The 25,988-nt window shown below is 32.7% G+C and overlaps 1 protein-coding gene across 4 annotated transcripts in view; it reads left to right on the forward strand.

Moving 5' to 3' along the window:
- LOC125072364 overlaps positions 1-18,906 on the forward strand; it is a 110,784-nt gene extending 91,878 nt beyond the window's left edge. For 3 of the 4 annotated variants that reach the window (XM_047682975.1, XM_047682976.1, XM_047682974.1), the window contains exons 12-18: positions 610-869; positions 4,920-5,156; positions 5,528-5,911; positions 14,204-14,488; positions 14,813-14,971; positions 15,725-15,862; positions 16,352-18,904. In XM_047682975.1, coding sequence (XP_047538931.1) covers positions 610-869; positions 4,920-5,156; positions 5,528-5,911; positions 14,204-14,488; positions 14,813-14,971; positions 15,725-15,862; positions 16,352-16,690 — 1,802 coding nt within the window. In that variant the 3' untranslated portion in view covers positions 16,691-18,904. Of the gene's footprint in view, positions 1-609; positions 870-4,919; positions 5,157-5,527; positions 5,912-14,203; positions 14,489-14,812; positions 14,972-15,724; positions 15,863-16,351 lie in introns of all 4 variants that reach the window. The other variant, XM_047682977.1, reaches the window with a different exon arrangement.
- The last annotated feature ends 7,082 nt before the right edge of the window (positions 18,907-25,988 follow it).

Here is a 25,988-nt window from a genome sequence, read left to right on the forward strand (position 1 = left end):
GATTCTCGTGTCCTAGATTCCTTGGCGATAATTTTAATAACAATATTATCGTTGGAATTATGTAACGACTATTGATACAAGAAATTACTGTCAATGATAACACCATTCAATTGAAAATATTATCCAACGTATGTACTTGTATATATGTAAATAAAAATGGTTGTTGGTTTATTAGATATTAATAAACTCCCACACCATTTGACTCATTACCTTGGATTTATGTCTAAATGCTAGGTCTCTTCTTTAGAGAAGGCTTGCAGCTTATTCCTCTAAGTTGCTCTAATTAGTAGATACAAAGGTCGAGACCAAAAATTAAGTACGTGTAAATTATTTGGTAATTGCCCGGGTTGGAATGTCTATTATTTGGTTAAGATTCACAAGTTTTATTTTTTCATCGGCCGTTTTGACTCACTCACCATGAGAGTTCGAAAATAATATTAATGGAAATTATTTTTATACTATTGTGGTAACTCACTGCTAGATGAATTATTATCAGTACATCAACTTCTGTACCGATCGCTATATACGACAAAGTCTTTTGGATTTTGCTAGGGTAATATAAATCTTAATACTTTACAATAGAGTCTAATAAAATAAACTTGTTCACAGGCCTGTTCAAAGGCTCAACTACGACCCTCGACGGGATCGGTCTCCGGCCGATGCCAGCCGAGCGACCGAAAACTTTGCGAAAGCTGAAGTCTGTATACGACGCTTCGCCGACTGAGCAGAATTTGAACAGCGTCAGCAGTAATGGAACTGCTGAGAGGACCAATGGCGTTGAAGAGGAAGTCAGGCGAAGGAGTAATACGACCAGCTCCACGCAGAGCGGGGACAAGTCGCTTTCAATACTTAGTCCATTTGATGAACAGGTGAGGCTTTCATTTATTCTTATAAAAAAATATAATTTATAGTTATAAAAATTTGTTACTTACACGTCAATTTGTAGTGCACCCAATAAAGGCTTTTGATGTTTGGTGGTAGAGTAAACACTATAGAATATGTGAATAACCAGCACCACCAGTAATGAAAATATAAATTATCAAAATAAAAAGTTCTTTATTGTGTCTGGAAGTTAGAAGTGTACACTCCTGTGTCTTGGAAAGTGCGTAAGTCAGTTGTTCCTGCGCCTGAACACTTTTCGGTCGTGACAGATTTGCCTTTCCATCGGATTGATTATGACAGTCAGATATCGGACTATGTTTGCGCACACATTTGTGCACTGTAATATGACCTACGTAGTTAGCTGATCTCCTTCGAGATTGGTATTACGACATAATTTATGTTTTTTGACATAAATCATATTTTCAACAAATATTGGACATTCAAAATGCAACGAACAAATGCATATTTGCGTACAATCTTCCTCGTTCAGTATTATTATGCAGATTTGCAATTTGTTCATGTGTCCGTGAAACGACACAAAGGCAGGAAGCCATGGAAATTAGCGGTTACGGTGAGAACACCTGCTGTTAAGGCTACGCGCGATCTGATCGGCTTAAATGTGTCAGAACAGAACATTATATCATGAACTGAATCGATAATTATATTCCATTTTAAAATTAAAACTTTTTTTAAATACATGTTTTTTATCATAGGTCATTAAAACCTATTTCATGCTAGTATTTATTGTTGTTACAGTTAAAGAATATTTACTTAGTTTCCTCATATTATTGCACAGTTGGCCCGACTGTGTAGGTACAACCCACTTAAAACATATTCTACCACCACACCGCAATACTTAGTATTATTTTATTCTCGCTAAAATGGTAATTGAGCGAGTGTAACATCTTGAACATAACAAGGTTGGCACCACATTGACAACGTTAGGAGTGTTTGATATTTATACGTCAATGTTTATGGGTGGTGGTGACTATTTACTATCAATTAGAACTTTTGCCAGTCCGCCTACCTATTCAAAATAATAATAAATAGGATACCTCAAATGAGGCGTAACATGTAACATATTGAATTAATATTAGCCCTTTGAGAGGATGTTACGAGCACTTCCAGGTGCGCTCACGAACAACTCGATTTTTATGATCTTTTGAAAGACAAAAACAGGAAGTTGAAATTAGCACACCTGCACTATAATTAAGAGTTAATTAAATTCTAGTGACGTGCTCTGAATTTTTTACTTAACCTTGGACATGCCACAATTAGGAACGTGTATGAAGAATCAGCCTGTTCACCAACCGTAGTATTTAAGTACTATAATTATACTGACTGTCTGAACCTTTAATACATTTAAGACAAATGCATTGTCGCTTGATGTGGCGAGTGGTGGTATCTGTAAAACCCTCATAATATATTTGATAATAATTTTCGTCCGTAGAGTTTCCATACGAAATTTAATCTGAATCGGTTCAAAAACAGACAGAGTTTTCGCGTTTATAATATTAATAGGGATTATATTAGTATGTATTAAACTGGTACTGGTATTTTTTGGGTTTTTGTTCTTTGTTTATTGCATATGTAGGCGGATGGATAAATGGGACCTGATGGTAACCGCTGCCTATAACATCGGTCCCGTAGGATATTTTAACCATCCCTTATATAGCCAATCTCATCTACATTGGCAAATACAGTTGAAAAAGATAATTGGCCATTTTAATGTAAATAAATAATAGTTTAACAAATGTTATCTCGCGGTTTTAATTCATGGCCAAACAATGATATTGTTGCCGTGACACGTTTGAATACGTTATCTATACTAATATTTTAAATGCCTCCGTATGTCTGTATGTGTGTTACGTTTTCATGGAACCAGTGAAACAAAATTTGTTGAAATTTATAAGTATGTATTTCAAGGAAGGAACAAAGAGTAAATTTTTATACCTAACACGTGACGAACGCCAAAGCCACGCCCCCTAACCCGTACACATAATAACACATAAAACTATTTAAATTTATTTGTTGCGTATGTATGATTTCAAGATCGATAAATCAATTTTATATTTTTCGTAAAAATAATTTCTGTAGTAATCAAACGTATTAACTAATTCAAATTTAGTTATTGATTGCAAACAATTGTTAAGCGTTGTCGCACACCTCAATCGTGAGAGCTTTGGTTGATTTTCATTGACAACTATTACACTGAATTAAATCAAACTCCCGACTTGAATAGGAACGCATAATATTAACTTAAAAAAAATATACAAACTGCTTTATTTGACATAACTTGTCCTGTAAGTAACATTATTGTTTACTAGTTTAACATTATACGACACAGACGACATTTTGTTTTTTTTCTTTCTCTCTCATTTTAAGAACTGAGTCAATATGATGACTATGTAGTTCTCATAAAACCTGCCTTATATAAAACAAAAACTACACTATCACTAACATAAAACTAATTAATTCTACGATTTATATTATTGCGCACCATCTTATACAGACGACATTAACCATGTGAAAATATTAAGCTGAAACGGTTGAAAGTATTTAAAAAGTATAATATGAGCCTTATTTTATTTTAAACATGCATTTTAAGTGGAAACCGCTGACTTAACACTTACGCTATTCATCAGTCACGGTAACAATTGACGGTGCCATCTGTTACAAGGATAACATTTATTTTAAACGATTGATAAGTATATATGAACATCATCCTCATTGTCCGTTTTATATTTTAGTATTAACGCCACGTAAATGTTATACTTTTTGAGTGAGGCCCGGTTTTGGTTACTATCTTTTGTATTTGTGTCTGGAAGTGAACTAAACGGTTGGAACGATTTTGATGATTTTTTTTTAATATATTTAACTCTTTTATCACCCGGATGAAGACTTGATGTTCGTATTTAATAAGAGTATTGCTTACGAAGCGTCTAAAAGGTGATAACATCGTTTATTGAATCACTAGAATACGTTATCTTCAAACGTTTACCAGCGTATCCGATGTTCATAGCCTTCCGATCCTCAAGCCAACAACAATTTTGAATTATAATTCTATGTCATTCATGACTTCTTATTATTATACATAATATATACATAAATGTAGGTAAATTCGTACTTACACATAAGAATTGGTCAATGCTGTAAAATCTATTGTTAATTGTGAATATTAAATATCACTTAGTGCTGTTATTGCGACCGTTATTTCGTCTGTAGTGATTCGTGCTATGGACATTTATTGAAAGACTATTGATGAGAAATGAAAAAAATGCTCAAAACTAAACCCTAAAAGTATATCGTATATCGTAATATCGTATTTATTAAAATAATTACTTGCACCGTTTTCGTTAAGCAGATAAATTGCAAGTTATTTTTGCTTGATTGTCATGTGTCTGCCTGGACTATATTTAGATAAACATAAATGCTCTTCGTCATGCGTATGTCGGGCAGGTGTTCAAGCCTCCTCGCTGACGGCAGGTGCTGTAATATGCTAATATAATTGGCTTATAAATATACTGCAAATTATTTAAAGTGATTCGATTTAATCTTTAAATTCAACCAAACTAAAATCGGTTTTCGCAGAACCCTTTTAATTGGTACTTTATTGTAAATTTTCGTTATACATTTTTACTTATTTTATGAAATATTAATTTATTACAATTAAATATCATACGTCGTAGAGTCTATGCTTGTATGATTTTACGAATTTTCTATACGAAAAGACCACAACAATATACCGGAAACCATGAATGGCTTGGTGCCTTTAAAAGAGCCGTGAGTCAACATGCGTGGAAACGTAACGATGTATTTGAGGCATTCGGGAACTGTTAGTTTAGCAAGCATCACCATTGTAAGGAAATGCTGTTTTGTAATACGTTTAATTTAAATTCGGATGGCACATATGCGTTGTTTGAAATAATTCATCCGTCAATATTAACTTATACAAATATCAAACAAAGTACCTACAAGTTTTTCTATTTTCATATTAATATGAAATTCTTTTATTTATTTTAATTCTTTTTTACCAGGAGGAGTGGGCCAAGATCTCGGAGATAATGGCTTCGTTTGGGAGCAAACTCGTCCGGGAATCAGTCTTCGTGTCGGAACTCGAGCAAGAGTTCACATCACGACTCGGTCTCAGCTGTTCTGAATCAAGTCTGAGTCCGTCTGTGGCGTCGAGCTTAGGTGTCTGGTTATCTGGACTCGGGATGCACGATTACGAACCTTTGTTCGTGGAGAGCGGTTACGACGACATAGATTTTATCGTAAGTAAAATATGATGTTCACTTTTAAATCTAATTTTAATTAGCACATATAATAAAATATAATTTTTTTCTGTTATAGTTGTAATATCATTGTACTCAGATTTATATTTATATTATTTATGAATCACATATATCGACAAAAGAATGTAATATTAAAATTTAAATTGTGATACTGCCTGGTAATAAAATTAATAGGCATACTAAAAAAAAAAATTAAAGATAAAATTATGAAGGCACTAGCAACATATCTGTAGAGATACACATATAACAAAAAAGGCATTGTATTTAATGTATTGGAATATAAAATATTATCTAGATGGTTCGAAATTTTTATTGATTATCTGATCGCGGAGAGTAATATTTGTTTTCAGAATGGGATCCTAAACGATAATGACTTACGTGAAATGGGCATAGAAGAGAACGACAGACAGAAGATACTCGAGTCAGCTACACAATTACCTCTTAAAATAACCGAAATAAGCAATAACCATAACAATAATAATATAAGTAAAAACCAAAACGAGTCAGTGGATGATTGGCTTAGGACTATTAATTTACAACTATATAGTGATACATTTAGGAAACATTTATACGTGGATATGGACAGGGTGAGGAGGATCTGGGAAGTTGAATTGACTGCAGTGTTAGAAATAAACAAGGCTGGTCATAGGAAAAGGATATTGTGTTCGGTGTCCGGCGAACATAACGGGCCCGTTAATAACATCGAAGAAATTAATACTGATCTCAAAAACTTGGTAAGTCTTTCTGAATTTATTTCTTTTAGGTTTAAAATTCGAATGATCTCTATTTTTTTCTTAATTAAATTAAGATTTAGTATGATATGTTCTATTAAAATGTATTCCAATGGAAGGAGGTGTAAAGAAACAAACCTTATATTTACATATTTTATTCGATTTGTAAATAGCTCCGCTATATGATGTTGGACAGGTGTTTAATACAAAATAAATAGTTCACGATCAATATTTATTCATTATACATCGCTTTTTATATCTACACTACTTACATTCATTTTTAATGAACTTCCAGAGTTTCTATAATATTCAAAACGCATTTCATATCTAGACCAATAATGTTACACCAATTCAAGGTCAAACTAGTTTTTTATTTTCACTCCTCCTTCCATTGAAATGAACTTTTCACTTGACTCGATAGCTCAACCGGGTGGTTAATTCTACTAATTTAAAATGATACGTTCTCGATTCTATCTCGATCCAATTTCAACCTGTATTGTTGCGTTAGTAGAATAGAGAAACGGCTAAACGGAAACGATTGTGATAAAGTGTCAATTTGCTAGCAGAATATCCCCTGAGGAAATGTTTTATCAGCGTTTGTATCTTACCAACTTGTATGGCTAAGAGCCGGAACGCCTCTGACGATTTCGACAAATGATTCACAGGATGTGTCTCCAAGGTTAATTGACATCTGTGTATATATTTATTACCGAAGTTAATAACGTCAAACTTGTAATAGAATTTATTGATATATATATATATATGTGCTCTCAGAAATAACCATCATATCGCCAATGCGCCACCAACTTTGGGATCCAAGGTGGTATGTCACTTGTGTCTATAGTTACCCTAGCTCACCCACCCTTCTAACTAGAACCCAACAATACTTAGTTTTGCTGTTTGGCAGTAGAAATATCGGATGAGAGGCTACCGAGCCGAGATGGCCCAGTGGTTAGAACGCGTGCATCTTAACCGATGATTTCGGGTTCAAACCCAGGCAGGCACCACTGAATTTTGCTTAAATTTGTGTTTATAATTCATCTCGTGCTCGGCGGTAAAGGAAAACATCGTGAGGAAACCTGCATGTATGTAATTTCAACGAAATTCTGCCACATGTGTATTACACCAACCCGCATTGGAGCAGCGTGGTGGAATATGCTCCAAACCTTCTCCTCAAAAGGAGAGGAGGCCTTTAGCCCAGCAGTGGGAAAATTTACATGCTGCTAATGCTAAAAAAATAATGAGGCTACCTACCCAAATGGTCTTGTTGAAAGTTTAAAAGCCAAATAATGATAAAATTTAACTATACTTTAGATTTATAATAAACTGTATATTAGGTATAGCGATTAAAATATATATATATTAATTTATATTCTACATCTCTGAACACACTACACGAAAACCGATTTGGTTTATTAATTAATAATATAATATATTTACAAGTATTTAAAAAAGCTCGATATTTCGATATTATGTGTCGTGAACAGGACATTCGTAGATAATGTCGAAATATTGTTTGCTCCATCAAATAAAAATAAAAAAACATGATAAATATCCCGTTTAAAATACTTGTAGTAATAAAAATAACCATGTTAATTTAAAATCTAATATAATATATTATTATTATTATACATCAGTTTATATATTAATATTTGCCGTTCAATTAATTTGAACCATGACTAATTACTCAATTAATTCAACATATAAATAATTAAAGATTTTATACTTACACCAACGATAATATTACTAAGGTTTCCAGCTTTGAATAAAGTGACTTAGAAGCGTGTTTACGAGTCCTTTCATTGTTTTTTTTTTCTTATCCTCACTTAATAATATATATTATCGGTTGGGTTATTGTTGGTCAATTAGTGGTCGAAAGTTTTTGCAATGCTTTATAATATGTTTATAAATCGCGAACGCGCCAATCATGCTTGCCTAGTATGTAAACACTGTTTGTTATTTTTATTTTTTTTATGATATCGGTAGGCGGACGAACAAATGGGCCACCTGATGATAAGTGGTCACCACCGCCCATAGACAATGGCGTTGTAAGAAATATTAACCATTCTTTACATAACCAATGCGCCACCAACCTTGGGAACTGGCTCACTCACCCTTCAAACCGGAACACAACAATACTGAGTACTGCTGTTTGGTGGTAGCATATCTGATGAGTGGGTGGTACCTACCCAGACGGGCTTGCACAAAGCCCTACCACCAATTGTAAAAGAGTAGTACAATAAATCATTTAAAAAAGCACAAAATATTAAGTAGTTGGCCAGTTGGCGATGGATTTATTTCACCTTCAAATAATTTTGATAAGTCATTTATATAAGACAGTGTGCCAACAGCACGTCCTTGGTCTGTCCGTTCGCTAATTTAAGTATATACATATTCTAAACATGGATGGAGTCTACACGTACAGACCGACTCGACAATAACACTTATCATGCATATTAATAAAGTTTTCCAGACATGTTGAGTAATAGAAAGATAAAACCGTTACACATTCAAAGTACTTTTATTTTCCTGGTCTTCGACTTTGTTAAATTTACTGACAATATGAGTTTGTTTATGCGAATACTGATAGTGATATGGTAGATTAGTTGTATGACGGCAGGAGGAAATAACGAAAGTTTTAGTAGTAAAGGGGCTCAGTGTATACAGTTTTTAAGAGTGGAGACCGCGTCTCGGTACACGTAGTGTAGGACGTCCTCAGGCACGGTGGAGTGACGATTTGCTCAAGACGGCTGGCAGGAGCTGGATGGGAGTTGCCGAAGAAAGACAACAGTGGCGTGCAATTGGAGAGGCCTATGTCCAGCAGTGGACGAATATGGGCTGATGATGTTGACGATCATGAAGTAAAATCATCTGTAGAAGTAAAGTGACAAAACTTTTACGACAACTAGTGCATAATCAAAACATCGTCATACATATTAAGATATGTTGAACTGAAGCTCAACGTTTAACAAATAAAAATTAATAAAAAGGAACCAGTTGTAACTTGAAATATGATAAATTAAACGACGTTCTCATATAAGAATCTCAATTGCTCAATGATACAGCGACCGCTTAGCGATGTCAAATTGTTCGATCGTGATAATTTGTGCTACTTTCAACTCCAATTTTAATAAAAGCTCATTTTCTTAACTCTATGGTAATATAGCAACCTTCTTTGTATAAAAACCAAGGTTAGAGTTCCGTAACCACTATTTAAACCATTGGATATTCGAAATAAGTATATATCTAATTGTACGCCATTCGGTGCCGTCTAATTTATACAATTTATTGTTTTGCCATTATATGCAATGATTTCAATTAATATATCGTAAAAAGGACATCCGATGACGAGTTGGAATTATTAACGAGGGAGTTGCTTTGGTACTTGTTGCTCGCGCGTTACGATGAAAGAGTAATTGTGAGTTGTAGAAACAAATTGATTAGTTTAAAATTGACTAAGGCACACTAGCCCTGTTTTATTATTTAAAACAAAAATAAAAAAGTCGGTTTGTATCCACTTTTATGTTCGGAATTCGAACAAAATATTCATGACCGGTTTTACGTTTTTTTTTTACTTGAGTAACGGTCTATCCTATAATTACTTACTAAATAAGATATATCAATAAGTTCAAGGTTCTATATATACAAAAAAATAATTCAATATATTAAAAGTTACCAGATATAGAAAACAATTTAGTTTTGGTCGTTATTAATTATTCGTATTAGAACGGAACTATTAAAGGAAAGAATTGTTTATATAGTAAGAAAGAAAAATTCGAAACAGCAAATACTTAGCAAAGATACATTCATTAGTACCTTTGCTAATACAGTGATAAAAAAAAGCTATTAAGCTTTCGCTTGATATTCAAATCATTTCAAATCACATTTAAAAACCATTTGTCGTTCTTAACGACACGATTGCAGTCGTTGAATTAATTCAAAACAGGACATCCCTTCCCATATACGTTTTATTACGTCTTTAGAATCAAATCATGATATTGATATTATCATAATATCCGTTTATATTAATAAAACATCTACGCCCCACGGTTTTACTCGCGTTAAATTTATACTATACGAGTTCATTAAATAAATACGTAGGTAAACCTTGAGTTGGTATAACTTTTCATAGATTTGACCGAATTAAAGACTAAAATATATATTGGAATGCTTCTTATAATAATATTTACATTTGTAATTTTTATCCGTTTCGTTGATAACCCCGTTTATTTATTTATTTAATTATTAGGTTTGCTAGCAGTTGTTACATTTTTATGATAGAATTTATTAATTTACATACTAATTACTTTCTAAATGTACAACTATATTAAAGCAAACACGACATGTACGATTAATATATACATTCTGTTTAAGCGGTTCTAATTTGACGACAAAGTAAAAAAAAATGATCAATCGTTTAAACCGACATATAGACAAAAATGAAATGGTTGTAATTGTTTTCATAACTTACAAATCGCTTCATAATCTTAAAAAGGTATTTATTTCGATATCACAGAGAGTTACTGGAATTTCAATTATTTGTGTATATGAGTTACCAGAAAGAGAGAAATCTAAAATATTTTATGTTAGTAGATGTAACCGTTTGTTTCTTGTCGGTATTATCTTTGTTAAATTTTAATTTTTATAATAGACTTTTTCACTCAAAAAAAATAATATCGTATATATTTTTTAAAGTTTATTATTATAAAAGCTTTAATATAAAACATTTAATTTGATATAAATATTTTATTCTAAATCAATTATATCTTAATATTATAATTAAGTATTATTGTTTGATTTTATTTCGGAGTTGCCTGCCTCGTCGGTCTAGTAGCTAGATATAATGCTGCAGATCTCGAGGTCCTGGAGTCAAACCCCAGGCCGGACCGATTGATTTTAGGTTTATAAAACAAATATTCATTCTGGCAAGCACCACTGAATGTGTTTAATTTGTGTTTATAATTCGTCTCGTTCTTGGCGGTGAAGGAAAACATCGTGAGGAAACCTGCATGTGTAATTTCAATGAAATTCTGCCACATGTGTATCCACCAACCCGCATTGGAGCGTGGTGGAATATGCTCCAAACCTTCTCCTCAATGTGAGAGGAGGCCTTAGCCCAACAGTGGGAAATTTACAGTCTGTTAATGAGTGTTTTGAATTTCATCCGAAACAAATACCTTTCTTTTCTTTCACCGCCGATCACTAGCTAAATTAAAAACACAAATTATAAAACGGGTTCAAACCAAAAGTCTTTGGTTAAAATTCAATTTTCTTACTACCGGGCTCCATCTCTGTTCTCATTTTAAGTCATGTTATTTAACTTATTTATTGTATTAATCGTTTGCAACTTAACGGCTTAGGTAGGACTTGCACGACTAGTATTAACAAAGACGTACAACTACTTATTTTGAGAGAATAAGGAAATAGTTCATAATTATTTCGCATCAGGAATTACATTTAATTTTTCATTTTGTTACCCCAGTGTGGTGTCACCCTTAATCTCTCTATCACGTCACTTGAAGTTTATTAAAAAGCCATCAGCGTAAAATCCATAGGGTGTTAAAGGTAATCTCTCAAATTGCTCATCTCCTGCTAATTAAACGCGTGTGTTACCCGGCAACACCCCAGGTGTGACTGAAAGTAGAAAATTGTAATGACGGGTAATATCGTTCGCAAATTGGACACGTGTTCGGTTAATACACCACTAAGAAAGTTACATCGTATTACTGAACGTAACTCTTTGATAGGCGTAATAACAAGATATGCTAAAAATATTTATTGAAAATAAAGACGACGTAAAATGACGACACGTCTTTTTGGGTTCCTTAACTGAAAATAATATTAAACTAATGTACAAAAACCTTATACCAAAAAATGCAGCTTATTTCGGAGAAGGTTTTAGTCAAATCAAATTATTTGATTTACAAGCACATTCGAATCGTCATTTAACAAACCATATTAAGTGAAGCACCGGTTCGGAAAGTAGATTCTACCAAGAAGAATCGGCAAGAAACTCAGTAGTCATTCTTTTTCAACATCTAAAAATACAATCATGTTAGTTAGTTAGTAGTGTATAATATTTTTAAATAAGAAGCTACGCTTATCACTTTACCCGAATTCATTTGGACTATTGACGTCAAAAGAGTGAATAACATGTTCTTGTAATAAATTAATAAGATAGATCTGGCATGTCGTATTCGATAGTCAAGGAAATATTTTGAGGTAACAGGCTCTTAAAGGAAGTTCTGTAACATATATCGACCAAATCTCAATAGAGCGGAAAATAGTTCCAAGTTATCTTAACAGAATGAATTAATAAGGCCGAACAATAGGACATTAATCCGCTGTTTCTCTTTTTAATACATTTAAATCGATAGTAAATTTATATATTCCATATATGTTCAGGGTGCTTTTAACGATAGTATTCACTGAATTTATATAAACATTTAAAATTAAATCATTATTTTATAAGCGATCGTATAAATAAACAGTATTCAGTTAATTCTATCATACGATATTTATTTGCTTCAATATATTTAATATTTAATCTAAAATGTTAACCTTAATTTAATTTAGTAACAACAACTAAAGCTTTTAAAATATATGTACATTTACCTAAATACAAATTGCTATTCACGTATATTCGTAGTTGTATATAAACCGTATGGTTATACGTGTATTTTTAAAAGGTATAGCAAAGATCTTTTTTTTAATTTCACACGTCGGCAAACCTGTATGGGTAATTAGTGCTCAATTCGTCTATTCAGACCGCTATTCATTCGCCGAGTGAGCCACTCTACACAGCCCTAACTACTGGTATGAGGTGAAAACGGTGGAATACATAGGTTTTGTAGAAAGAAAAAAATCTATGTACTTTTACTTAAGCTGCAATATATAGAATTGCTGGGGGTTTTATTAGTGCTAATGAATACCGTCCGTTGGTTCCGTACTTTAATATAACTGCACTATACTATTGAATATAATTGAACTAAATTTTGATATTTGCAATGTAGAGCTTGAAAGGTAGAGCTACGTCATTTGATTATGGAATTTATTAAGTTCATACACACATAACGGCTTCGCATGAGTAGAACCATAAGGGTTTTTTGGAGCCATCTCCCATCCATCTTCGGGGATTGACACAGAACAAATGATTAAAGTTTTATCACAATCAAACGAATGTTCTGGAACGCAGGCTAGATATACAAACATTTATTGTTATTTATTAAGAAGATCATCCTATATTGTAAATTGTACGAATGTAGATGCAGCGCAATATATACAACAGTATATATTTTGGAAGTTACTTCTTGGCAGTGATTCCCCCCTCTTTGTTTTTAATTTTTTAGATATAATTTATGTTGGACGAGTAAGCCCAGTTAGATAAAACAATTTAGCGAAATATATTTAGCGACATATGATATTTAAAGTCAAAGTATATATATATATATCTTGTACAGTTAACGTAATAAATATAATAAATACTTTATTTTTATGTGATTGAAATATTTTTAAAATTTATCAAAGGAAAAATTTGGTAAAGAAAATTAATAAATTAAATTTAGAGGTATAAATACAAAAAAAAAAACAGAAAACTTTATTAAAACCAAATGTGATTAGAAAAACATGAAAAAAGATGAAATGTGTAGATATAATGAATTATTTCTTAAAACCGATGAAGCCAGTGCACGTGAAAGACCGAACAGCGCCCCATCTCCCTTAGCATTGATGTTCACTGCAACGGAAGATTATTCTATTCAAAGCCCAACTACACTGCTCTACCATTTTTTATTACCGTCAAATGACACTCGTCAAATTAGATGGTTGATACTGTCAATTATATCCTTTTGTGCCTCACGCTTCTAGAGGCTTAATTAAAATTTCACGCTCGTCTACAACGCGTTTTTACGTCGGAACATTTTTGTTTTACACTTCTGAAGTGTGAACTGTTTGATTCAGTTTCAGTTTTCGTTTTTGTTTCAGGCTTTGTTGGGCACTTTTTGATTTAATTAGTACTCTTTCGCGCGTTCTGTTTTTTATTCAGGTAGTCGATAGGTTATTACGTTGCTTTAACGTCTGCTACGTAATGAGTTTCGCGATTGTGATACATATTTTGTGTTCATTAATGTATTTCTTTTGTTAAAAACAAAAGTTGTATCATTCCGTTTTTCTTATCAACGGCGTGCCTTTGTTTTGTTCACTCGTTAGTGTACTACGGCTGTATAATACACATCTTAACAAACAGCGAAGACTAATTATAAAATTAATTTCTTAACACATTTCGTTTCGTTTTAGAAAAACAATATTCAACAATTAAAAGAGGAAATCAAGGAAAAATTACCTCCTTCAGAAAATTTAAAACCTGTCCCACCCCCTGTGGTTCCTACACTCGCACCCCCTGGTGGGGAGACTTTGAAACGGAGTAAGAAAAACAGACCCGCTCCTCAACCACCTCGACCGTCAGATCTGGAAATCAGAGCGCCATCTGAACTCCTCGTTGGAGTGCCAGGAGCTTTAAAAACGCAATGGAAGCATCAACCGTTTGTGTTAGTCACAGGCGCTGTGACTTATGTTGCTAATGTAAGTATTAAAATCAGATGTATAAACTAACGAAGACCTGAACGAATAGTATAATATGAGCATTCAACTTCATGACTTTACAGTGACGTAGATTGGAATTAGAACATTTAGTAATATTTTGGTATCAATTGAACTCCAAAACAAATTCAATGCAGAGCTTAGTAGTTTTATTTCGTTCAACTTGCAAGCGTTTTATTTTATCTGTTCTTACAGTGCAGCGTGAGCTTAAAAAGAGTCGCTACTGCTCGTTATAAATCGGCAACCAAAATAAAATGTTTTATATAATTGTACATGGTGTAATGGTTAATATATAATTTTTAACAGTATCTGGGATCAACTGTTGTGAAAGAACTAAGAGGGACAGAATCTACCAAGAAGTCAATCCAGAAGTTGAAGAAGTCTACCAAAGAACCTCGTGATTCTCCTGATATTATTCTTTCGATAAGTTACCGTGGGGTCAAGTTCCTAAACACAATAACTAGAGTAAGTATGTCAGATATATTTATTAATTAGTTTATAAATCTATTGAAATTAGAAATGATATTCAAGTTATACAATGGCAAGGTTACTGGGATAGGTAGGAGAATACGTAATTAATACTAACTATTTAATTTAGGAACACGTTTTTTTAATTTTTCTTTCCCCTGTTTTGTTTAATAATAATTTCTACAAATAATCTATCTCGGATTTATTTACGTTGAAAAAATCTTTCTGTAAAGAAACTTTCTTTGAGAATTAACCAAGCGTACAAAGGGCAAATCCCTACGGTGACTCCCTCAGGGAGTTGCTAAACGAAACCCCTGACTTTGCCCGTTTGATTTTTAATTATGGAACAACGTTCACACTTGATCGATCCACTCGGCTATCCTTTGTGTTTCTTACAGAAAAAGGATTGTTTTTTTTTATTATATTTTTCGAGGATAATTTTTATGTCAGAAGGCTTCACGGTTAGTTAGGCCGGATAATTAGTGTTACTCGCTTCTGTACCCGCGAAACAAAAATCGAAAATTCATTTTAAATGTCGTACGAAAATATTTTTGTTTTTGCTGTTTAATGAGAGAAAAATAACAATTTATCAAACACCCATGCCTTGTAGCCTGCACACACATATACATGTGTGAAAGTATAATTTTCAGAAAAGTACCTCGTTAAGATACTTAAAAAAAAAACCTAAATTTGGTCCCGTTCATTTATTTTTGTGAGTATTGAGAAGCTCATCGTCTTCTTTACCTTTAGGAGCTGGTTTGCGAACATGAAATCCGTAATATCCACTGCGCGTGTCAAGACGCTGACGATCTCACCCACTTCGCTTACATCACCAAAGACCACACCACCAGGAGCCACTACTGCCATGTCTTCAGAGTCGCCACTATGGTTGGTATTCGTATGAATCAGTTCATCTGCCGGTTATTATAACGGCCAAACCATAAAATTTTGCATGAAACAAGCTTGATACCAAGGAAGGAGAGGATATATGCCATAGGCATACTTTTTATGTCTAATACCCAACGCCTAAAACGCGAGCGAAGCTGCGGGCGAAAACTGGTTATTATAATTTTTACTCGTTTGTATTTGATTTATATTGATAAGAATTCGTCGAATGTAATGCTTTTTTTAATAAGGCGACTTACTGTAATTAGCTGCTCCATATGATATGATGAAGTCTAACGTATGTCGAAAAGTTCAGGTGTTTTTAACGAACACGACACGACATTATTTATAAAATCCCATTATATAAAACTAAGTTGTACGACTTTACGTGATGTAAATGGTAATTGAGATATATCATTCGAAGTACTCGTTATTAAGGAAAAAAATTAAATTGGAAAACGTTTAAAATTAAATTCCAATGATCTTTTTCAGGATCAAGCGACAGAAGTCATACTGACACTAGGCGAGGCCTTCGAGGTGGCGTATCAGATGGCACTACGGGAACAAGCGAACAGAGTGAGAATTCCTCAAGCCGTGGCTAAGACGCCGACCCACGACCCCACCACCACCACGAACAAAGAGAAACCAAACGTCAACCACGGCAGGTCACATTCCATAACCGAAATAAAGCTAAACGGACACCAACTGAAGATCGCTCCGATACCCGCTTCGCTGTCGAACGAAGACTTCCAAAGTTCCAAGAACGCCGACGGCTCGAGGAGTCCGCGGACGCTCCTCAAGGCGCCCATCGCGTCCACCGAGGAGTTGTGAAAGGAGAGGTAACGACCGCTAGTAGTGCTGTAGAATTTGAAGATTGAAGTGAAAAATTCTTTAATGTTTCATGAATGTTTACCAAAAATTTCGGAACCGAACCGTTCCTCGTAGCGTATTTAGCAGATGTTGTTGAAAACTTAAATTCTTAAAACGAATTGTCTGTTGATGTTTAAACTAAAATTAAATAGATTAATGATTCCGTTGAAGCGAAACGGAGTTCGAATGACGTTTCGATCGTTTCCAGAAGCTTCTAAACGAAAACTAAGTATGATATAACTATAGCTAAATTGTATCAATTGCGAAATACTGTTATGAGATTATTCTATGTATCTCGGATATCGTTACTGATGTGTATATCGCCAATAGGCCTAAAGAATTGGCTTAAAATTTTTCGACTCCCTAATTTGTCTTCCGATTTCGTTCAATCGATTTCGATATATCGATATATTCTCGAATAGCGAAACAAACCAACATAACTTTTGGTTTTTATTGTTGTAATATTTTTAGTGTTTAGTGTAAGTTATATTTGAATTTCGACACTGCTTTTATGAACCGCGTCCTTATTCACGGACATTTTGTATTTTGTACTATATTAGGTAAATCAATGGGGTTTTTTGCTATCGAATAGTGAAAAACTAGCGGCTGTTATATTTATAGTAGTTTTTATTGTATATTTTTGTTTATTAAAATGTTTTTCTAGTGATGGTATTGGTTCATTAACTGCAGCTATTTCAACGTTTTTTGGTCCAAGTAAAGTTAATAATGGTATTATTTGTATTTTAGTGTTTAAGGTGATATCATATCGGCTTTGTTATTTATATCGGCAATCGTGTTGATCGAATATTATATGTATATATATAACGTTTCAATAAAAGCACAAATGTTACGAATTGGAATTAGGTATTTATATATAGCCTTGCATTCTTATTGGGTACATAACTTATAAAACAAGCATGTGATGGGTTTATCATCACCATCACGTCTAGTTTCTAACTAACGTGTTAATGAAAATCCGTACTCGAAATCTGTTTAATTCCATGTCTTCTAATATCTTAAACCTAGTGAAAGATTTAAAAAGAAATTTATTAATTCGATAAATCGTCTGATACACATACTGGCCTAATATAATCTTCTTATTATATATATAACGTTAACAATAATTCAAATTATTGTATATAAGTATTAGTAATCGTGTGCATAGAATTTAAAAAGTGGGTTGTTCGACACATATTAAAAAAATATTCATTTAACGTATAGTACATAAAACATATCATACCATTGTTATATAATTCAATAAAACGATCGAAACTCCACTATCCGGGGTATATATAAACAGATCATCTCTAGAAGTACAGATGATAACATCGTTTGTACTTCTGAACGATGTACTAATGTTACTTCAACGTGTTTTACTTCTAGTTATATTGTGAGGTTATAAGTGAGTTGCGTATTGTCTTATAAATGACAAAAAAATAATAATAATAACGTCTTTGACTTTTTGAATGTTTTCTCAACAATTATTGCAACAGTTTTGCTCAAAATAATCTGTTAATGTAAATGAAATTTCGTTTTGGTATTGTTGTCATTATAATGATGTATTTTTGTTGATATGATTTGAATTCAAGTTATTTGTACACCATGTGATATGACATAGTAAATGGAATAATTAAAAAACATAGTTTTTTTTCATTGAGAACTCTTTGTCCTTCGCTTATATATTTAAATTATATGTAGCTCAGCTTTTTATATAGTAATAATACTAAAGTTTAAATGCTATTTAAGATTTTCAATGTATTGATATATAATTTATAAATTGTATCTATCGATGTTGGGTATGACGTAGAATATGATATTTATATTATAGTAATATTATATTATAATGCAAATACGAATTGTGCCAAAACGCAATAATACAGGTAAGATACGCCAATATCCATTGAACAGTTATTTTTTTATGGAACGAAAAAAGTAATATAGAACATTCTCGAACAATTATTTCGAATGTCATTCTTTTTTTAAAACGAACTTTTGAAATATTTAAATTTTTTTTTATTATTTAAATTAGACAATGGTAATATTTTGAGGAGTGTTCTTTTTTTAAATATCAATTGATGACAATACATGTTATTTTTTTAATGTAGTCAAATTATTTATCGACAGACGTTTTTGATACATTATAACCGAAACAGACTCTAATAATTTTTATAGTGTTCGATTATAAAATAAATAATATGTACTTATGATTGTAATAGCTCATATACATTAAAATATAATGTAGAAATAATTTTAGTAGATATTTTATTAAAAAAAAATGTATACCAAAGATTTATAGAATACATTATATAATAATTAGTATATTATATCGCATTAAATATGGTTTGTTATGATACTATTGTAATTTGCAAATGAAACACTGCCGTCAATACGAAGTTTTCTCATTAAGTAGTTTGTGTAATTTTATATATTTATATTGTGTAAATATTATTTCATAAATAACTTATTTAAATTAAAAAAAAAGATATATATATGTATATCTGCTATATAATTTATCACGAAACCGTATTTATTATTATATACAAACTGCATGCTTTTAAATATTTTAACTATTCCTCCTTGAAACTCGCTTCTAAGTACCTTGATATATGATTATAGATAAAGTATATTGGTTGTTTACCTATCTTTTATTTATAGTAGATCTACTATTCTACACTATATTAGCTGAAATTATCCAAATGAGTATCTATTGTACATAAAAATGCTCATAATAAACGATTAAATATATACTTGGAGTATTATTCTGTGTGATTGTGTTTTTTTTTTAAATTTATTTCTGACGTATGACTTACAATCAAGAGGCTCATAAAAAGTGTATATGTCCTTGGCAATCTGAGTCCTTTTAGCTTTAATGGCTGCGGTACACTGGATTATAAGTGTAATGCAAATAAATTTGATTGGTATTTCTCACCGCAATACAGAAATATAAAATATTGAAACCGATACTGTAAGATATATAAACCATCTCTTATATCTCCAGTCCCTCTTAACCATGGGCACTGAGATGTTATGTTACACTGGCTCACTGACCCTTCAAATAGGAACCCAACGATATTAAGTATTTCTGCTAGGCGGTAGAATATCTGATGAGTGGGTGGTACCTACCTGCCTAAATCCCTACCACCAAGTAAATTTCGGTCAGTACATTAGAGCTATCTATAATAGACGTGTCCACATGGATATTATTTCAATTAATTATTTAATTTAGCTGTGTATGGGCTGAAATGTAATCAGATACGTCATTTGTGTTTAGATACGAGTGTGGGGTTCCTTTATAGTATAAAAGTATAGTCAACTACAATTTTTAGATGATGTTTTATCAGTGGCAAATTATTTTTATTTAGTAGAAAATCTACATATATATACATACTTTGTTGCAATAATTTCTCATTATAGTAAAGATTGGGATGAACCTTTACCTTTAGGCCTATATTAATATTAATGAGCCTTTTAACTATATAATATTAAAGAGCAAAAACTATCTACGTCAAACGACGGAATATCGTAACAATATTTAATATAGGTACGCTACAAGTAGCCATAAAAACTTTCAAAAGAAACAGGTACGTAAATCAGTCATCAGGTGTCAAATAATAGTAATAATAGCCTCAAAATATTCTTCAAAATAGTCTCACATCCTAAGGGTGCAAAACCCCGGCCGCCGCGTATTTGCTGTCGCCTTGCCACTGTAGGTGGACCACAAGGGAGGGGCCAAAGAAATACTTTTAAACATATGTGTGAAGCATCTTGCATCGAAAGCTTATTGGACTTAAGACAAGGTAGATAAAAGCCAATAAGAGTATTTGCCTGATTAATACTCCTTGATAGTCAATATAGTAATTATCTAAGAAAATGATTTTGCTATTTAATTATAAAGACTACTGATGTATTTGCTTGACTTTATCCCGTTTAATTGAGGGCAGCGATAGCATAAGCTAGTTGAAAAACAAGTTTGATAGACTTCTGGCTTGCATGACACCAACCTTTGTTTGGAAATTTAAAAAAAAAAATTGTAGAGTACATAGTTCCTCCTACGGGTGGTTTAGGCCCTTTTGAACATGATTTATGTATACGTTAAATAAAAAATCCCTTAATCTACTCTAATTAAGACCAATAATATTGGAAGGGCCAAGGTAAACACCGAGGAGACAATTTTGTCAATTAAGAAATCGCAAAATTTAATAAAAATCACCAGTATGGTTTTAAAATTTCCCATGCTGGCAGGCATTAAAATATTGCAGGCACATCAAAAATAAAACTCAATCAAAATAAAAAGATACACACATAAGAGAGATTTAAAAAAAAATGCTGGAACGACGCTTATTAGAAATATTGTAGCTCTATTCACTGGTGGAACTACATGGCGTATTTATATCCTTTTTTGTTATTGCTAACATAATCAAGAATCTGTGAATAATTTTATGAAATCAAATTATTAAATTCAAAATATTTATTAAATTCGTAGCATTTCAACCAGCTCATCATAAGCAAAAAAAGAGCCCGGATGCAAGTAGTGTTCTGGCGATCTCTCCTCCCCAAAAAATATTTTTAAGAGACGTTCTAGGCGGCTCACCTATAGTCTCATACTTTATTATTACCAGCGAGCCCAAACGCGTGGAGCCTGGGTCTTTTCAATCCTACTAACTGGGTTAAGACAGACCATGATTGACAAACAATGATAATGATTGCTTATCTATTCTCAAAAAGTATCCATCATCAAGTATCAGTAAGTAGTATCCATATATTTCTAACATATCCAACCAATAAAATCAATAAGACACTAGTCGTATCTTAATAATTTATTCATAATCCAGCTAAAATATCCAACGATAAATCTCAGGGAACATTTAGCGGCTATAAAAAAGCAGCTATTTATTCGTGGGCCATTAGCTTAGCCGAAAAAAGGTTGAGTTTTAAGCGTCATTTATTAATCGCTCTTGTTACGCTCGATTACACTTACAGGATAGATGGCGTTGCTGGTCTGCTCCTAGCCTCAACGTACTGCCTTAATTAATTGACGTGATTTTATTAAGGGAGTTTTATTTAGGATATTTTGTATTGGGAATGTTCGGGTTTAAGCGATAAAGGTCTCTGTATAAACAAAAATAGAGCACCGTTTTGTGAATAAAGGATATTGCAATTGAATTTATATTTGAGGTCTTTTCGTGTCTAAATAAATAAAAGTATTATTATTTTTATGTTTTACCTGATGGTAAGTGGTCACCATCGCCCACAGACCATGGCGCTTTTGAGAAATATCAACCATTCCTTACAACGCCAATGCGCCACCAACCTTAGCAATTAGGATGTTATGTCCCTTGTGCATATAGTTACACTGGCTCACTCACTTTTCAAACCGGAACACAACCGTACTGAATACTGTTGTTTGGCGGTAGAATATTTGATGAGTGGATAATACCTAATCAGACGAGCTTGAACAAAGCCCCACCACCAAGTAAAATTTAAGTAAATCTGTGTTTGCAACTCATAAATTAAATCTGATCCGATTTACTTTAAGAGGTTATATGGAAAACTAGTTTATTCATAACTCTCCGTGAAATTACGTGTATTTTCCCTAACATCAATCTCTAACCCATAAACTGTCTTAATACAAAAAATCCCGTTTCCAAAACCTCGTCATCCCCTTATCTGCAACGAAGGGAAGGAGGAAAACAAACGTACATTCTCACAACGACAAAGAGATTGAATTTTCATGTTAAAATTATCGAAGTCTTCTTGTATTTAAAGATGACACCAGGGAAGGTGATTTTTAAATATGTTCTGTTGTTCGAATGATCATCGATTGTTGTAAAATGAGACTTCTATGCTGATCTTTTGAAACAAATGTCGGCAATTTTTTTGGTCGAAATTCTCATACTATGAATATAATGTGTATAATCCGATTTTGCAATTTTTTTCGAGAAGGAAAACATCGTGTGTGCTCGTGTTAGAAAAACAATCGCCACATTTGTGTTTATAGCGTTTTCCAATCGAAGAAGAAATAAAGATAATCAAACCGTAAATCTACGTATTCCGTGTTCTTTGCCCAGCTATATTGAGCTCTACTATCAGTTCTTGATTTATAATACAACACTATTTATAATACCACTTAACTAATTGTTTTCACTTCGAAGTTTTATTTTTTTTGCAAAACCATAATAATTATCGTATATTTAAATCTCTCGATCAATGATATCGCGTCAATTCGATGTCAAATGTTCTTTATTTGGCTTTTGTCTTCTCATAGTTGGATTAGGCGATAGATACTTCTCATTGAGAGGAGGGAACTGTGAAGGCAATGCTTAGTTTTTTTAGCTACTTAGTAGTAGCTTTACTGTACTAACAACTTAAATCAGAAAATAAATATAAAATGTAAAGCTATTTACTGTATTTAACGTAAAAGCCTAATGATACGTGAAATTGTAGACTCATTCCGAATCAGTCGATTAAAGGATTTAAAATATAAATTGCTAACGAGGCAAATTACATTATTTTGAAGTTATATTAGTAAAATTAGATTTATTATAATATAAATAATAGTAGCAATGCCTTATTTTAAGGAATTATTAATATTCATATTTACAGCTCAAATTAAGCTTAAAGCTTTTGCTAGTAGTAGATCACATTAGTTCATGGGGTCGGGATCGAACGTGCTCGCAAATCGCTTCTGACGTTTCAGAACATTTAAGTAATATTAATTAAATTTTCATTTCAAATCATATCAATTATTTTATTATAATCTAGATTGATTGTTCGACCCACAATGAACCGTTTTTAATAATACAAGCTAACAACATAAGTGTTAAAATATATTTAGATTTCCCGTCAGCAACATTTAGCGGCGTCCGCGCTAGAGCGGTTTATCTATAATTTAAGAACAAACATTTTTGTAACATCATTCATCTAAGTATCCCTTAATATATTAAAATACAACGTATAACAACGTCAGTGAAACCGGTTTATTTATAATAACAAAACACCATAAGGATGTAAGTAAATAATTTCAAAAAAGAGAACCTCAATTTTTCACTGTTCTGTGTAATATTAAATCCGTTTCTGAAGTAAATTATTTTTAATTGTATCAAATAAATTTTATTTTAATAAAAACATAACATGTTAATCTTGAGGATCGTTAATCTACAATATAAAATGTACTCGTAGGTTACCCGATTACCATTCATCGATAGAAATAGATCAAATTTAAAACTGATTTACTATAAATTGTCAGTAAATGGATTCAATTACCGATTGCAGGCGGAACACCGATCACACGAGCGAGTGGTCGAGATGATCGCTGTTATATTGCGCCTGATGAAAAATTTCCTCTCTCACTTGGAAATGTTACCGATGAGGATATAACTGCTCCACTTTAATACAAAACGCATGTCGTTGGTACAGAAATAAGTAGCTATTATTTGAATAAATGAGCATAAGTTAAGTATTTATGAAGAAATTGCTTTTAATAAAATAAGGCCCCAAAACAGTTTTCCAAACGGAGGGGAGGGAGGAAATTACTAAAATAATATACATAAAATGAATACTAGATTATACAGCGCGTGTCGAATAAGGTTTTACTTGGTGGTAGGGTTTGTGCAAGCCCGTCTGGGTAGGTACCACCCACTCATCAGATATTCTACCGCCAAATAACAGTACACTGTATTGTTGTGTTCCGGTTAGAAGGGTGAGTGAGCCAGTGTAATCACAGGCACAAGGGACATAACATCTTAGTTCCCAAGGTTGGTGGCGCATAGGTGATGTAAGGAATGGTTAATATTTCTTACAGCGGCTTTGTCTATGGGCGGTGGTGACCACTTACCATCAGGTGGCCCATATGCTCGTCCGCCAACCAATGCCATAAAAAAAAAAAATATCAGTTTGAATTTCGACTATTGAAGGGATAAGCGTGAAATTCATTTTCTTCATTTTAATACAAGTATAATGTATTGTAAAGTGTAATGTCAGTATCAGCTCATAATTGACAAGAGTTCTACTAATGTTACGTAATCAATATTATTTATGTAAGTATCTTAAATCAAGTGATTAATTGGATATAGAGCTTTGTCTGTTTGGGTAGGTACTATCCTGACATCATATATTCTACCGCAAGGCATCATACATAGTATTGTTGTGTTCCGGTTTGAAGGGTACATGATCTAGTATGAAGTCCAATGTCTATCGACAGTGGTGACCTCTTACCATCAGGTAGCCCAGTCAGTACAGCCATACTGACTGACTGTCTGTCAAAAATTAAAAATAATATGAAGAAAGTGCATTTTAATCGTTCAAAAGGGCTGATTAACGGCCCTTGCTTGAAGATGTCGCTTGTTGTGTAAATTTAAAATTTTACATAAGTTAGGATATGTTTTATATTTTCAATTTACAATCTTTAAAATAATACCTTGCAATTTATACAAATAAAAATCAATAACAAGTATGTGTCTGTAGTTTTAATTAAACTTCCCTATCAAGTTAATACGGCTATTTGGAAGTTACCAAAATCAATACAACTATTATTTTTGTTTTTGTCTGCCTGTCTGTTTATTGGAGGTGATTAAAAAATATAATATACCATGTATAATTCAAACCAAATGCGAGTCAATTTACGGGGCACAGCTTGTCTTTAAATATTTAATTTTCTCATAATTAAGAAGTCTCTATTAATAATTATACTATTAAGTTAAAATTTATTTTAAAACGATTTGCACTGCAAAATTATGTTAAGTTAAAGTTACATAAAATCGATATCCTATAACTGATCTAGATATCAGTGCACTGCAATTACTGAGTGTACAGACGAGATGCATCACACGAACCAGCGGTCGGAATGATCGCCACGTTCCGCCTGATGAGAAATTTGCTGCGCGCCGACACGGAAATATTGCCAATGAGAATATACCATACCGTAAAAGGATGTTTAAAATTTATCATAATACGAAATTTAACTCACAAGTTTGATCTTTCATAGGTTAATTTGTGTCTTTTGTCTGTCTGTGTTGTTGATTTAAAATTAATGTTGAAGTTTCATTATGAAACGATAGGATCGAGCTGAGAAAGCACCCAAAAATATTGCGTTTCTAATTTGTTCAAGCTACTTTTAATGTGCTTAATATGTGTTAATAATTATTTATTTCATATAGAGGTAAGTGAATTTGGACACTTAAGGTTACTCGTCACCTTCCTCCACAAACTGGCACTGCTAGAAGATAAATTCTTCTTTCAATAAGCTGTCAAAAATCGGACC

Source organism: Vanessa atalanta, chromosome 21 (genome assembly GCF_905147765.1).
Source record: "Vanessa atalanta chromosome 21, ilVanAtal1.2, whole genome shotgun sequence".
Classification (NCBI taxonomy): domain Eukaryota; kingdom Metazoa; phylum Arthropoda; class Insecta; order Lepidoptera; family Nymphalidae; genus Vanessa; species Vanessa atalanta.